The sequence below is a fragment of the Penicilliopsis zonata genome, assembly GCF_001890105.1.
Source record: "Penicilliopsis zonata CBS 506.65 unplaced genomic scaffold ASPZOscaffold_11, whole genome shotgun sequence".
NCBI classification, from domain to species: domain Eukaryota; kingdom Fungi; phylum Ascomycota; class Eurotiomycetes; order Eurotiales; family Aspergillaceae; genus Penicilliopsis; species Penicilliopsis zonata.
The window spans coordinates 182,320-196,463 of NW_019208920.1; the positions used below are offsets into that span (position 1 = coordinate 182,320).

The 14,144-nt window shown below is 52.1% G+C and overlaps 8 protein-coding genes across 8 annotated transcripts; 4 read left to right on the top strand and 4 right to left on the bottom strand.

Moving 5' to 3' along the window:
- The first annotated feature begins 2 nt into the window (after positions 1-2).
- ASPZODRAFT_561105 (hypothetical protein) lies at positions 3-2,086 on the top strand. The gene is made up of 5 exons (XM_022728585.1): positions 3-156; positions 241-346; positions 405-611; positions 668-1,749; positions 1,809-2,086. The coding sequence occupies exons 2-5, from the start codon at positions 262-264 to the stop codon at positions 1,875-1,877; spliced, it is 1,443 nt and encodes a 480-aa protein (XP_022579778.1). The 5' UTR covers positions 3-156; positions 241-261; the 3' UTR covers positions 1,878-2,086.
- On the top strand, positions 1,607-2,772 carry ASPZODRAFT_564196 (hypothetical protein). Its single transcript, XM_022728609.1, has 3 exons — positions 1,607-1,749; positions 1,809-2,105; positions 2,174-2,772. The coding sequence occupies exons 2-3, from the start codon at positions 1,989-1,991 to the stop codon at positions 2,714-2,716; spliced, it is 660 nt and encodes a 219-aa protein (XP_022579779.1). The 5' UTR covers positions 1,607-1,749; positions 1,809-1,988; the 3' UTR covers positions 2,717-2,772.
- A 56-nt stretch (positions 2,773-2,828) lies between these two features.
- Positions 2,829-4,138, bottom strand: ASPZODRAFT_70084 (hypothetical protein; the record flags this gene model as incomplete). The annotated part of the gene is made up of 2 exons (XM_022729645.1): positions 2,829-3,911; positions 3,962-4,138. The coding sequence occupies 2 exons, from the start codon at positions 4,136-4,138 to the stop codon at positions 2,829-2,831; spliced, it is 1,260 nt and encodes a 419-aa protein (XP_022579780.1).
- A 428-nt stretch (positions 4,139-4,566) lies between these two features.
- Positions 4,567-5,634, bottom strand: ASPZODRAFT_17490 (hypothetical protein; the record flags this gene model as incomplete). Its single annotated transcript, XM_022727036.1, has 1 exon — positions 4,567-5,634. One exon carries the CDS (start codon positions 5,632-5,634, stop codon positions 4,567-4,569), a length of 1,068 nt encoding a protein of 355 aa, XP_022579781.1.
- Positions 5,635-6,411: 777 nt separating this feature from the next.
- ASPZODRAFT_17491 (hypothetical protein) lies at positions 6,412-6,845 on the top strand (the record flags this gene model as incomplete). The annotated part of the gene is made up of 3 exons (XM_022727037.1): positions 6,412-6,447; positions 6,504-6,585; positions 6,745-6,845. The coding sequence occupies 3 exons, from the start codon at positions 6,412-6,414 to the stop codon at positions 6,843-6,845; spliced, it is 219 nt and encodes a 72-aa protein (XP_022579782.1).
- A 97-nt stretch (positions 6,846-6,942) lies between these two features.
- On the bottom strand, positions 6,943-9,530 carry ASPZODRAFT_133913 (hypothetical protein). The gene is made up of 4 exons (XM_022723390.1): positions 9,294-9,530; positions 9,144-9,221; positions 8,452-9,065; positions 6,943-8,394 (listed from the first exon to the last, which is right to left on the bottom strand). The coding sequence occupies exons 1-4, from the start codon at positions 9,347-9,349 to the stop codon at positions 7,286-7,288; spliced, it is 1,857 nt and encodes a 618-aa protein (XP_022579783.1). The 5' UTR covers positions 9,350-9,530; the 3' UTR covers positions 6,943-7,285.
- A 1,828-nt stretch (positions 9,531-11,358) lies between these two features.
- On the bottom strand, positions 11,359-11,766 carry ASPZODRAFT_143917 (hypothetical protein; the record flags this gene model as incomplete). The annotated part of the gene is made up of 1 exon (XM_022724959.1): positions 11,359-11,766. The coding sequence occupies one exon, from the start codon at positions 11,764-11,766 to the stop codon at positions 11,359-11,361; it is 408 nt and encodes a 135-aa protein (XP_022579784.1).
- Positions 11,767-12,215: 449 nt separating this feature from the next.
- ASPZODRAFT_17494 (hypothetical protein) lies at positions 12,216-14,079 on the top strand (the record flags this gene model as incomplete). Its single annotated transcript, XM_022727038.1, has 2 exons — positions 12,216-12,313; positions 12,363-14,079. The coding sequence occupies 2 exons, from the start codon at positions 12,216-12,218 to the stop codon at positions 14,077-14,079; spliced, it is 1,815 nt and encodes a 604-aa protein (XP_022579785.1).
- Positions 14,080-14,144: the final 65 nt, after the last annotated feature.

Genomic DNA, 14,144 nt, shown 5'->3' on the forward strand with positions numbered 1-14,144 from the left:
GGAATCCTTTCAATACAATGAGACCATTTTGACAGATGAGGTGTCGTTCTGATGAGTCTATCCCATGGTAGGATGCTTCTTTGACCATGTACAGATTCTATACCCGCGAGTTTCTTCCTCTGATGGATACTCTCACCAAGACAGGCATCAAATTATGTAATTATGAGCAGACGACCTGCTGATGAACTTATTCTACTGCCAACCCAGCTTACTATTCTGATATTGGTCATCATCGTCTAGGCCATCACAGCACTATATACAATGCGGGCAGACAACGCTGCGCAGTGCGCGTCGTGTGGGTTTATGTTTACTGCTCAGCGCCCTTGGCTGGCCGAATACCATGCAAGTACGTCTTGATTCATCCTTCCCTGCTGAAGATCGGCCAGAAAATAACTTCAATACAGTATCTATAGCCCCTAGCGGTGCTCGAATATCTGATACCCCCGTCAGACATAGACACAAAAAGCCTCGAAAGAATGCGCCAAACACCACACACCTTATCCATACCAACTGCTGGCGTCGCCTGGTCAGCCATTTCAGCCCTGATCAACTTTCGCTTGACCGGCTGTATGAAGTCCTGAAAGACCTCCCGTACTTTGCCAGTAATCCAGGTTAGTTCCTTATCCATATGTGAGGCGCATGTCGTTATTAAGGTGCTTGTAACTAGGGGAAGCAGAGACCCATCTCAGCTATATAGACCCTCATCGGCTGCCAGACCTTAAACTAGAAACAGAAAACGCGCTACCCACACCGAGCCCAGAAGTGCAAGATTCAATGAGTCGAGCATCTGCCGATGACCGCTTTGCGCAACTCCCTGTGGAAATGCGCCTGGAGATTGCCACCCACCTCTCGACGAGTGACTATCTGACCCTCCGCTATTGCTCGCGCGCCATGGCTGCGGTCTTTGACATCGAGGCCTTCTGGCGCACTCGATTCCTGGTCCATGAGGAGCGTGGCTTCGTCAGCTATCTGTTTGATGACTATCCTGCCGAACACCGCTGGCGATTACTCTACCACCATACGAACCTAAACAAGTATATCGACTATATCAACCATCTAAATCATGTAAACCCAGTCTACTGTGAGAACTGCGTCAATAATGTGTACTGCGTGGGCCATACAGACCGTGTGAACCAACCGAGCCACTGCTTCCAAGCCATGCGACGGCATTGGAGAATCAACACCAATATTTACGACAGATACTATATGACGCAGCAGACATCGACTGTTGGTCTGGAGATGGCCAGGAAAAAAGGCCCCCTACGATGGAAGAAAGTGTTTGATGATAAGTACATATGCGAAAGACAGAAAGTATATGGTAATAATCGCAAGGCCTGTCATCGCTGCCTGGAGAAGCATATTTACTTCAAAGAGAAAGCTTCCTTCTCCAGCTCTGTGGTCCAAATTACCTTCTTTGTTCTGTTTGAGGGGGAGGATACATATATTGCCGGGCTGAAGCTGATCCACGAAGACAGTACAGGAGCCCCCAACATCCAGTTAGGCTATCGAATACCCGGTAAGCAAGTGACGATCAATCTTTCACCGCAGCAGAAACTGCGAGGATTCATACTGAATACCAGTGCACATGGGGTCCACGCTATTCGCTCTGTCACTACCGCAGGGGAGTTGGATTGGATAGGCCAGCCCGTGGGAATCGTGGGAAAGGAGATGGGAATCGTGGGATTGGAAATGGGCAAGAAGGCTCTGACCACCAATCGGCCCATCAGAGCCCTTTTGGGGACTTTCGATGTAAGTTAGGTTATCTTCCCTGCAAAGGAAGTCTCACATATAGTTAACAACGCTTCTAGCATTGCAGGATGACAGGTTTCGAAATCGGCATTGCTCGCAATGGCGTCCGACAAAGAGGCGGAGAATAGCTATTGAATCCTGCTAGACCTTTCAGTGGCTCTGGTCCTGGGAGGAAGGGTGCTCCTTTGGTGCTTCCCTCTATACCCAAGTCTGCGTTCCTATGACAACAAAGTTGAAAGATGTTCATTAGAACCATCGGTCTTCACCTTAGTATTTCCATACTCTCAGAGCACTTTAGCTTTCTGAACTCTTCTGAAAATTGCACTAAAGATACTCTCATCTATTCCCGTTTTCAAGTAATCACCCATCATGGCATCTGTAAGCCTTTCAGATTATTTACTCAGCTTGATACTAACTGAAATAGTATCTCGACCAGCCCGTCATCAAAAGATATCTGGGCCGGGTCAGGGCCGGTGCCCGTGAGGTGGAAGTCGACCACCTTTGGCTGCAGATGCTACGATTGTATTTCCCTCTCGATCACTTTGGCCTTGAAAGAGAGGCCTATATCTCCGGAACCTCAACTAGGCGCACAAATATCACGGTTTCGGTGGACGATGGGCGCGGCCAGGGAACGATCGTCTTTGTTGAATGCAAGCGGCCTCCCCGCCAGGCACACCACGAGCCTTCCCCTTCTACTTGGACTCGGGGAAAGGGCCAGCTTGAGTCCTATATGCTCCGGTGGAGAGGGTCAGCCGGGCCGCGAGGACGGCGGGACTTGTTTGGCGTTGTGGCGATAGGGCGTCTTGCCCGCTTTTTTATCCTCAGACGGAGTGAAGCGGCCTTGGAGGACTTGGATGCGGATGCAAAAACCTTCCGCATTGGCACGGCCGACGGGTCTGCTGAGGTGGAAGCGATGCTCCTAGCAATCTTTGGGGATGCCATGACAAACTATGCGGCATTAGTCTAGATCTTGTGAGTATTGAAGTAGCCGCGTTGAATCAACAAATCGAAAGATTAACAAAGAATAGACAAGAATTTTTATATTTCATATATACCTAACTAAAGACCTATGTACTAGATTAAGGAGCATTTTCCACGACCTCATGGATCGCCCGCGCGACATACCCGACATTCTTCTCATTGAGGCCAGCAAGACTAATCCGCCCACTGGCCATCATATACACATGGTGGACCTCATTCAAACGCTTGACCTGGGCCTCGGAGAGACCCGTATAGCTGAACATACCGATCTGGGTCTCGATATGGCTCCAGTCACCCTTTGTGCCCAGCTTGACGAGCTCGGAGCGCAGGGCCTGCCGCACGGCACGGATCCGCGCGGCCATGGTCTTCAGATCAGCCTGCCATATTTCGCGAAGGGCGGGGTCCGAGAGAACGGTCTCGACGACGCGGCAGCCGAATCGGGGGCAAGTAGAGACTTCGCCGCGGATCAGGCGCGCGAACTGGCTCTCCGCTCCGGCGAGAGAAGAGCCCGGGGGCAGGGCGAGATGTAAAGCCCCGACACGTTCGCCGTATAGACCAAAGTTCTTCGAGAAGGACTGACACACAATCATCCCAGGACTAGGAGAAGTAGTCGGTTCCTCGAAGAGGGTTTTGTAAAAGTGGCGGATCGCCCATGCGTCTTCGTCTAGATCGCCCGACGCGAAACCCTGGTACGCGGTGTCGAAGATGGGGAACAGGCCCTTGCGGCGGATGACCTCTGCGATCTTGTCCCATTGCTCGTGGGTTGGATCGAAGCCCGTCGGGTTATGCGCGCAGGCGTGTAGGATGACCACGTCGTTTGCGACGGCCGAGGTCTCCAGTTCGGCTAGGAAGGCGTCGAGGTCCATGGACCGCGTCGCCGGGTTGTAGTACGGATATGTCTTGCGGACGACGCTGGGAGCCGCGAGCTCCCAGATGACATGGTGGTTCATCCACGTTGGGTTGGAGATGAAGACGTGGGCGGGCCGCAGGTAGTGGCCGAGGAAGAGAGCGGCCAGGTGGTTGGCGCCCGTGCCCGAGATGGACTGCACGCTGGTTATAGCATGGCTGCGACTTGTGTCGTCGAGGATCGGGCCGAAGATGAGCTGCTGCGCGAGCTTCAGGAATCCCGGGGCCCCTGCGATGGGCAGATATTCGTGGTCGACGACCGTTTCGTGGAGGATCTCTTTCGCCTGGAACGGTCAGTGGAAAATCAATAACCCAGCAGTTTAACCTCGCTCTTACGAACCTTCTTCACGCTTGGAAGCACCCAGGGCTTGAGGTTCTCGTCGCGATACACGCCAGCTCCCAGCAGCACTTTCTCCGGATGCGAGTCGGCATTGTAGGCTGCCGTGAGGGCGTAGGCCTCGTCGAGGGGGATGACAGGCAGGGCGCTCAGAGTACCAGCCATTCTGGAGGGGTTCGATTTTTCTCTGCGGTGAAGAAAAGGAAAACACAAAGCGTCTTGTCGAACGCAGACGTGGCCGTTCTTCTTATGCGCCAATCACCCTTTCTGTGTGGGGGGTTTGGAGACTCGGATAGCGAAGCCGCAGGTACATATTCGTCATGCGCTTATCGCAGCCGAACTGTTCGGCATCCTCTTGCGAGCGGATGCGTTAGCGAAGTTGATTTCCTTTCTAGTAAATTAATGGACTTCCAGGATGTAGACTCTCTGCTGATCAGTAGAGCTAGCAACAGCTGGGTTTATTCAGGAGAGGGGGTGAGACTCCCAACTGAAGAGGGGGAGGGGAGCTCTTATCAGCGACTGATAAACAACTATTCGCAGGTCAAAAAAATTGTAGATGAAATAATTCTATACAGAGTAATTATGTGAATAGATTAATTAATGTGAACACCAGATTCCAAGATGGTAAACTCGTCCGACTCGGAATCAAGCCTGACGAGGGCACCCATAGGCAATGTCAGGAGGGGACTGGTATGGCCGAAGTCGACATTCATCAGGACGGGCAGCTCGTCGTTGCGATCACGGCCGACAATGAGCTCAAATACGTCTGTGATGGCCTCGGCAAGTTCGTCCTGCATGCTGGCATCGTATTTATATCCCCGTCCGATGACCAAGCCACTGATATCGCCGAGTACGCCGCCCAGAGCCAGATCGACCAGGCTTCCGCGAAACCTGTCGACGCTGTACGGAACCTGGGTGTTGTCACCCATGGAGGACTCGAGAAAGAGAACCTTGCCCTTCCACGAGGCAGGAGAATACGCCGTTCCGTGCAGTCGCGTCACGCAGCTCGCCGTCCCACCGTAGAGATGGCCGGTCGCACGGCCTTTGCGCACCCACCGCCACGGGGGCGACTCCACCATCTGACGAGGCTGTTCAGAGAGTTCCCCATGCAGTAAGAAGTCGTTATGTTCGACTGAGAACGTCGGTGAGCGAGGCACGGGGCCCACGGGTTCTCCAGTGCCGCCCAGGACGTGTAGGAAATGGTCGACTGTGAACTGGATCGGGTGCGGCGAGTCGGACAGATCTGTCAGCACGCTGGGGCCGTAGAATGTGCGCAAACCCGTGCGTGACTCGATTGCGTAGTGGAGAAACGTGGTGTCGCTGTAGCCCACGAAGATCTTGGGGTTTGCCTGGATCAACGAGTAGTCGAGAAACGGCAGCATTTCGTTCGCATGAGACCCGCCGATCGTGCAGATGATGGCTGTCACGGCTTCATCACGGAAGGCTTCGTGCAGCTCCTCGCACCGAACCCGGACGGATTCAGCCATCCGAGATGACACGGGGGTATAAATGACCTTGACTTTGAACCCCAGGGACTCAAGGAAGGTCTTTCCCCGCTCGATCGGCGTCGGGAGGACTTGGTTCAGACGCGCAGAGGGTGACACGAAGGCGATGGTGTCACCCTTTTTGAGGGCTGGGGGGAGAATAGTTGCGGTAGCCATGATAGCGACTGTGCTTCGACTTGATATCTCTGCTCATATTGTTATTACCCAAGGGGGAGCCTTCTTATATCTCTTTTGAATGAACACTTGGTCAGGATGAATCTCACGCAACTGAGGTGTTTGCATGTTGCATGTTGCATTTTAATAGAGTGTTTGTTTTATGTTTGCATGTTTGCATGTTTGCATTTCAATATAATCAAGTGTTTGTGGTGTTTGTTTTATGTTTACATTTGTGTTTGCATGTTTGCATTGACTGTCTGCATCTCTGATGCCTGAGGCCATCAACAGCATCCCATATAAGCTGGTGTTGGTATAAATCAACCAAAAACTGACAGGATTATCTCTTTCATCTTCTACAGACTCGTCCTGGAAACTCAGAAATGGGTATGTCATGGTTTTAGCTTTTTTAGGGAGAATATATATTGATATCTCCTTCATACAGCCAGAGAGTGCAGAAGAAGTATAACAACAAAGTGAATTGTATAATAAAGTCAAGTAAGGGAAAGAAGGTATATTTATATATTTAATATCAATATAATTATTATAGTCAGGTCTTACTATAACAATATATTTCTTTATAGTGACTGAGATATTAGAGTGATTCACTTTGGTCTTTTCCTCCTCTATATATAGTTTTCCCTTCCATTATTTATTGTCCTCCGTTCTCCCTCCCTACTCACCAACATCTCTCCTCCACCTGAGAACACACTGTTCTTACTTCAAGACAAGATACTGTTTATCTCCAGCAATAGCTATCCTCTACTACATCTCATCAAGATGCCGATGACCTGGGATTCCACCGCGGATGCGAAGGTACACGACTATCCCCAGGACTACAACTCCAGCGTAACTGACACAAAACTGTCCAGCTCCTTCTCGCCATCCTCGATCAGATGCGTACCTCCCAGATGAAGCTCGACTACAAGGAGATCGCAGCCTACATGGGCCCAGGTATGAATTCTAGATCCTCCTTTTGAAAAAGAGAAGCAAGTATCTGACATGTTCCCGATTGAATACACTGCACCGCCTGCGCCGCCGAGAAGCGAGTAATCAGACTCCGCAAACAGGTCGAAGCTGCTTCTGCCAGCACGGAAACTGGCACTGGTACAGCCGAGGGGGATGAGAAGCCTGTTCCTGCGCCTCCAAAGCGGAAGCCTGGTCGTCCTCCCAAAGCTGCCAAGAAGGTCAAGGCGGAAGAGGATGAGGAGTGACTGCTTTTCTTTCCTTGTGCCTTCTTACAATGTGATGTGGAATAGTCTGGTTGTTGCTAGGGTGCCGCTTGGTTGGTAAGGTAAAGATAGCAAGTTATGCTCTAATAGTGAATGGTCAATGAGATACCTGCACTGCTAAGCTAGGTACTAAGACTGGGTGATGCGTAGAAGCAGCCAAAATTCTTCTACTCGCTTGATCTTCCCCGGTCTATCTCACCGATTCTCTAGATGAATCTCCATGATCAAACCTACAATCAAAATCTAATGGCCAATCCGCTGTCATCATACTGCAGACTTTGGTTCTTGACTCCGGTATTTGAGGCGCAAATGATCCTTCTTCAGACATTGCAGCAGAAAGGCTTTATCTCCGATGCATCCATGTATTGCCAATAATATAATTTTTTGATAGCGTCCAAGTTTAATTTATACTGTAAACAGGACTAAGGGGCGGTGTTCTGTTCTTTCATCTCCTGTCTCGCTCGCGCCACGACATCGACCCAGATGGGCGGACGAGCAAGTCGGTCCGCACCCGCTTCTTCAGCCTCAGCCCCCCAGTGAAGTAGGAGATCCTCGCTGCACCATTCCCCCGTCGCCATTAGCCCGACGGGGATCCGCCCCGTGGACGTCTCGTCGACCTCCTGGCCTGCCTCTGGCGAGCCCTCGGCGCCGACAAACCCGGCCGGAACCGTCACCGAGGGGGTGCCCGTAAAGTTGGCCAGCCAGACGTACTCCATCGACTGCAGGGTCTGGTCTCCGTCACTGAGGCCGTACTTGAGCTCGGATCGGCTGCGGATCGGCCAGCCGGCGCAGCTTGTCGTGGGCGTCACGATGAGCATCCCAGGGTATTGCTTCCACAGGTACGCCAGGTGCTGCATGAGGAGCTGTCGCAGCTTCTGGGCCAGGAGGTAATCTGTCGATGGCGTGGCTGACCCCAGCTCCAACAGAATCTGGTTGCCGGGAGAGAACTTCTTGCGTTTCTCGGGCAGGAGGGTGGCGGCATCGGTGAGCATGGTCAGCGCGTGGGCCATTTGTCCTTCGACCAGGAAGGGGATCTCGATGGGAACCAGCTCGTAGCCATACTCGGAGGTCAGCTTCACCAGAAGGGTCCTGCATAACCGCTGCACGGCGGGTGTGGCCCGGGAGAACCACGCTTCAGGGATCCCCAGCACCTTTCTACCAGAAGACGAGGAATTCCGAAGCCGCCGGGGGGGAGGCATGGGGAAGTCTGACATAGGGTCCGGAACCCCGATGATACGATAATATTCGTAGAGCGATTCCATGTCACCGGCAAGAGGGCCATTCACCGAGCAGGTTACCGCATGATTCACGCCCGGATGGTGCGAGAGTCTGCCATGGGTGGGTTTCAAACCGACCACACCACAGAATGAGGCAGGAATGCGGATGCTGCCGCCACCATCGCTGCCCAACGCGATGGGGATGAGCCCGGCGCTCACGGCGTACGCGCACCCAGACGAACTACCTCCAGGGTAGTATCGAGGGTTGTACGGGTTCGGAGGCGTGCCATAGCGGAGATTGATTCCTGGTGTATCTGTGGAGCATTTAGCTTTGACGGCTGTTCCAGAGCGTATATTGATTCATAACTCACCTAAACCAAATTCATGCATCGAAAGCTTCCCGAGAATGATCGCCCCGGCTTCCTCCATCTTCTTGGCACACCAGCTGGTAATGGATCCATCCTCTGCAGCCACCTGGCCTGTGTAATCATTAAACGAACCCAAACATGTGCGGTATCCATCGAGATCGTACTCGTCCTTGACGCCGGTCGGCACTCCATCGAATAGCCCCAACGGCCGCCCTTCTTTATACCGTTTCGTCGATGCTTCGGCGGCAGCCAACACCATCTCCGCCTGACAGTCGAACCACCCAATGGAATACTCGCCAGGCGGGCTAGTGTCACGCCGAATGAGCGGGAGAATCGCCTTTGCTACCGCAGTGGGCGTGAGTTCACCCGAGACATACAGCGCATGGTAGTCCGCCACCGAGTAGTAGTGTGCCGCGGGTCCTCTTGGCGAGGGGTTCCGAGTCATCGTCGACTCAACCGGTTCTGTAGTATTCTCATCCGCAAAAGGGTCCTCAATCGGAACGACAGTGGGATCGTATCGTGGTTCGTAATTCTCGATGTACTTGCGAATCGGTCGCAACATACCGAAACCAGAAGTCTTCCAGACGGTCTTGGGGAGGAACACGACCCATCGCATGCTGTATACATGTGCACCTGGGATTCAGTACCTGCTCGACTCTGGAATCGATATGAAAGAGCCTAGAAATGACACGTACAGCATCGCAGCGAGCACGACGACAAACCCCCTCAGCGTCGGGTTATTCTTCCGCTGGTTCTTGTAGGGAACATCTGGTCTGAAGGCGTGTTAGTCGATCGTTACAATTACAATCAATATATAGATAGATAGATAGATCAAGAGAGTATACCCTTTCTTCGCGGTCGGATAGAGCAGGAACTTGCGTTTGCTCTCGAGGGCGCTCATCACGGCGGTTTCACGTCCGGACGCGTTTCAAGGAGGGGAAGCTGTTCCACGGTGACTTCAACCACGGCAGGCAACAAATCAACCTTTTTATCACCGTCAGGAACAGGTTTGGTCGAGACCCTGAACCAGGGAGACTCCGCAGTGGTAGCTTGATTGGTTTCAGGGAGGACAGTTAATGCTGTTACCTAAACGAACCCAGGACCTCGGTTCTTTTGCCGGTCGATCCGGGAGGAATGTGACGCGTCAATCGTTCACGATGTAGTACAGACAGATATCGATTAGTACTATCTTCCGATAAAGCAGCTACTATGAGAATAATTCAAATCATTCTACTCCTACAGTCACTCCGTACTCAAAAATTCTAGATGTGTTGACTTTTCTATTTATAGGTCTAGTATGGTCTGTCTTTGACCTAGTATCTTCGCAGACCGCAAGAATCAATAGACCTGTGGCTGTCTCTGTTTATTCCGTATGCATTAGCCTCACCAAGTGTCTTGTTCCGTGTGGGTAGATCGAACGTCAGCCCATTACCTATTTCTTCGTATAGGATACCGCTGAGGATGTCATAAGATCGAGCTAGCCAGTGTCAGAGCTGTAAACTGCGGTGAGGTCTGAAGCTAGCTCCAATGAGCTGAGCTCTGCAGGAGAGGGTTGTATATGAGATAGACAAGGCATACCTGAGACTGGTTCCCATATGGACAGAATATAGACTAAGAAGTAGTGCGGAATTAACTATCTTTAGTATTTTCTGGCTTGGGTCGTGGCGCAATGGTGGTCAGAAGTTCCCTATCTTCGATGTCGTGTCTAGGAGAACATAAAGTGGTTTCATATAAGTCGCCCGAGGCCAGGTTGCCTTATAATCAGGCCGCTTGAACAGCTTTCGATAGGCCTGGTGGAATGTACAAATTGGATTCATCCTTCAGACGCTGTTCAGTTCTGCTGAAATAGTAAAAATCAAGGGATGCTCACCACTCGACCGTTAAAAATTGTCAAGACAATTAGAATGATTCAACGGGGTCATTTATCCTGCCAGAGATTCTTTGGGGAAGCCAATAACCTGTCGCATCAGGGTCTCATTGTTCACATTGTCATCTCGGGTCAGTTTCGCCCAGTCGACGGTGTACCTAGAGATCCAATTGGAAGAAGGCCAGGAGAGCTGTTTATCCGTCAGAGGAACTTTCTTAAGCCGCTGGAACAGTTACTGTAAGAAGAAAATGGTTAGGACTATTTAGAACTTGAAGTAAAAGATCCTGGAATAGGTAGTCACTTTACCTGAGGACACCTGCAAGGGATGGGAGAGTAACATGAATTGGCGACGATAGGCTCTAGATTCACACTCGAAATTGTCTCTTAAGTCCACCAAAACCAGGTTGAAGAGTATTCACAGCATTGAGATTCGTACCTACTAGGTGCCCCTGCTTGAGCAGCGCTGGCCACATGGGTTATGAGCTGGACCTCTGGAGAGCCCATTTGTCAAGACTGTCGACGATATGTGTGATATGTCTCGAGGGGCAAACTTCCTCTTCATAGCAGGAGCAGGGGACCCTGGCTCAGAGCTTGCATGGTGAGATAATAATAGGATAGAAGAAGAGAAAAGGTCGCGAGGCAGAAAGTTGAAGGTCGGATTTCTTTGTCTGTGAAGTGGCTGCCTAACCGCTTTGAGCAGGGGGCCTCTTCACATTCAGGCGAGAACTCACCGAGTACGCTCTACGAACCCAGTTACACAATTATTAAGTGTACGTACGAGGACATCATTCACTTGAGGCTGAATCTTTGTTTATCTTTTGCTGTCGACACACGGAATCCCTAGATTCAGACAGAACAGCACTAGACTTGCTTTGTTGATATTGACCGAGTCTGCAGAAAGAACGACAGTTCAGCGTGGGCTCCTTTCCCAGCACGACTTGAAGATTTGACCCTTCTCAGCTATCTACCCCAGGCTATTTCTTTTTACTAATGCAGACATCTTCCAGGTAACCTTCATCGATGTTGAAACCCTTCTGGCAGCTTTACTCAGCCCGGTCTCGAATGGCGGCCACAGCTTCCACCTCGAATAGCATCTGCGGGGATGCAAGCTGGGGAACCGGAACCAAAGTGATTGCAGGCCGGTGGCCGCCCAGAAAGGCCTCGTTGATGGCCACATGGGCCCGTTGGAGGGGGTCATAATTGGCAATGTACCATGTCAGCTTGACAATGTCTCGCGGACTCGCATTCACGCTCTCGAGGCATCGGCCCAGGTTTTCGTACGCGAGTCGCACTTGGTTTTCGAATCCCATGGCGAATTGGCCGTTGCTATCGCGGCCCACTTGGCCGGCAGTGTAAATCAGTCTCGCGGGGCCGTCGACAGTCACAACATGGGAATAACTCGTCGGGAAGGAATCGGGCGGATTATGGGTGGTCACAGGGGATGACTCCATTGTGCGAGGCTTTTGTTGAGTATGTTTATGGAAGAATGCTCAGAGGTAAGAAGTGTCAAGATAGTTCATATTCTTCTGGTCTTGATCCTGTTGGTATTCGGCGCCGAAAGTCAGCTCGGCCTCGGTGCAGCCGAATTAAAACTCGGGGATTTATTTCATTTTATCAAATGATGACTCTACAGAATCCCACAGCCCAGACTCACAGCTCAGACAGCGCTGTATAGCTGGAGAACCAATCTAAACCAAGCAATTCTATAGCTCAGACATATTCCGAGTCATTTAGCGAACGAATTCGACAATAATATTCACGAGTCTGTAAGATCCTCCATGGATTGAATGGGTTTAATGAATCATTTGACTGAATACTTCTCCATGAGCAGGTTGTACAAGTACATCGTAGAATAAATCATCGCTTTGGAGTTACAGCAGAAATTCTTCACAATAAATCCATGCCAGCCTGCGACACCTGCTACCGTCGCAAGGTGCGCTGCGTTTCCGAGGCAAACAGGCCGTGTCTAGCCTGCATGCGCTCAAAGGTGGAATGCACGTCAGTCAAGTCTTTGTTATTATTTAATGTAATGCTCAATGAAAACCAGGTTCCTCCTTGCTGAGCGACACGCAGCCCGCAGACGACAGAAACGACGTCCACAAGAACAACTAAACGACGACGGATCGGCCGATCGGACAGCTCTGGCACAGTTCCAGCAACAGAGCATCAGAACTTCGTCATGGCGCGTCTTCGGCGACGGCCCCAACATGCGGATTGCGTATATCGGGACCCCAGCGTCGAACCTGGCACAGCTGGTTGCAGATGAGGCCCGCTTCGACGGGCCTCACGCGGCATCGCTGCACTTCCCGTTCCCCTCGATCAGACCTCTTCTGCCCTGGAAACCAGACGGCGACGTACGGATGCTACGGTCGGTCGATGAGATAGGCTCCCTCCCCTCGCCGGACCTGCGACAGAGCCTGATCGACGCGTTCTTCGAAAAGGTGCACCCGGGATTCCCCATCATCAATGAGCGGGAGTTTCGATCGTCAGACCACCCGCCGCCATTGTTACTGCTGCAGGCGGTTCTGCTGGTGGGGGCACAGGTGTGTGAACATGCAAAGATCTCCCAGTCGCGCGGGCTCGTCAAAGCAGCTATTTTCCGCCGGGCCAAGGCCCTGTTCGACCTGCGGTATGAGAACGACCGGATGCACCTTGTTCAGGCTGCGTTGCTCTTCACGTGGCAATCGGAGGGGGCGGACGACGTAAGCTCCAACGCGTATTACTGGGTCGGCGTGGCCTGTCGCATCGCGTTCGGTCTGGGGATGCATCGTAACTTGGCCGTGGCGGCAAAGAGTCGGATGCCAGCCGACGAGCGACGGATATACAGGCGGATATGGTGGACGCTGGTCCAGCTCGACGTGCTGGCGAGTCTCCATACCGGGCGGCCGCTGATGATCGCCGCCGAAGACTGTGACCAGCCCCCGCTGCAGGAAAACGATTTCATAGAGGGAACCGAGCTCAGCCGCGGCGTGGATGCCGAGTTTTGTATCCAACACTCAGTTCTCTGTGACATCACGGCTCAAATCCTGCGGCTGGCATCGCCCGGCGCAGCGCGGGAATTTGCATCGGATCCGTCTTTATTCGAGACCCGCAAATCCACGCTCGACATGCAGTTGAACCGCTGGTTCCTGCAGCTCCCAGCAAGGCTTGCGGATACTCATCGTCGTGAGCGGACGACCTTTCTCCCCCTCCAGCTGCAGATGCACTACCACATGGCATTGCTTCATCTGCATCGCCTCAAGCAGCCAGTTCCCTCGCCTTCTTCTTCTTCTTCTTCGATTCACACACGGGTCGTATCCGATGAAATCTGCAGGTCCGCTGCGGTTTCCATCGCCAGCACGTTCGACTCGCTGATCGCAACGAACCAGCTCAGCCAATGCTGGTTCACCTGCCTGACCTCCCTCCTGGCGGCCGCGATCCAGCTCAGCTCCGAAGCCCGTTCCGCGTTGCAAACCAACAATTCCACGCTGGAGATCCAGGCACAGGCCCGTCTGGAGCGTTTGCTGACCACGGCGTCTGTTGCCGGACGCTTCTGGCCGGGCGCCGATGGCATCTATAGCCTGTATTCCGACCTACTACAGCAGCTAAAACGCGACACCAAGGTGAATCTAGCAGTGAGCTTGGAGTCCCAGACACCCTCTGTTCCGACAGAACCCACCCCCATGGCAGGCGAGGAAGAGCTGGCCATGCTCTTCGGGGCGGGCCAGACGTACGAGATCGGCGATATTGCATGGCCGGAGCTCGAGGATTATCTACAGATATAATGAGATGGACACAAATAATAGTCAAAAAAAACGATGTCATAATATTTATTTGTATACTTCGGCTC

Bases quoted from the DNA above. Each gene is read 5' to 3' on its own strand.
- ASPZODRAFT_561105 (XM_022728585.1), top strand. From the start codon at position 262: ATGCGGGCAGACAACGCTGCGCAGTGCGCGTCGTGTGGGTTTATGTTT. The intron at 347-404 runs GTACGTCTTGAT...ACTTCAATACAG, and splicing joins GCTGGCCGAATACCATGCAA to TATCTATAGCCCCTAGCGGT. The intron at 1,750-1,808 runs GTAAGTTAGGTT...CAACGCTTCTAG, and splicing joins CCCTTTTGGGGACTTTCGAT to CATTGCAGGATGACAGGTTT.
- ASPZODRAFT_564196 (XM_022728609.1), top strand. From the start codon at position 1,989: ATGTTCATTAGAACCATCGGTCTTCACCTTAGTATTTCCATACTCTCA. The intron at 2,106-2,173 runs GTAATCACCCAT...TAACTGAAATAG, and splicing joins TCATCTATTCCCGTTTTCAA to TATCTCGACCAGCCCGTCAT.
- ASPZODRAFT_133913 (XM_022723390.1), bottom strand. From the start codon at position 9,349: ATGAGCGCCCTCGAGAGCAAACGCAAGTTCCTGCTCTATCCGACCGCG. The intron at 9,222-9,293 runs GTATACTCTCTT...ACACGCCTTCAG, and splicing joins TATCCGACCGCGAAGAAAGG to ACCAGATGTTCCCTACAAGA. The intron at 9,066-9,143 runs GTACGTGTCATT...ACATGTATACAG, and splicing joins GTCGTGCTCGCTGCGATGCT to CATGCGATGGGTCGTGTTCC.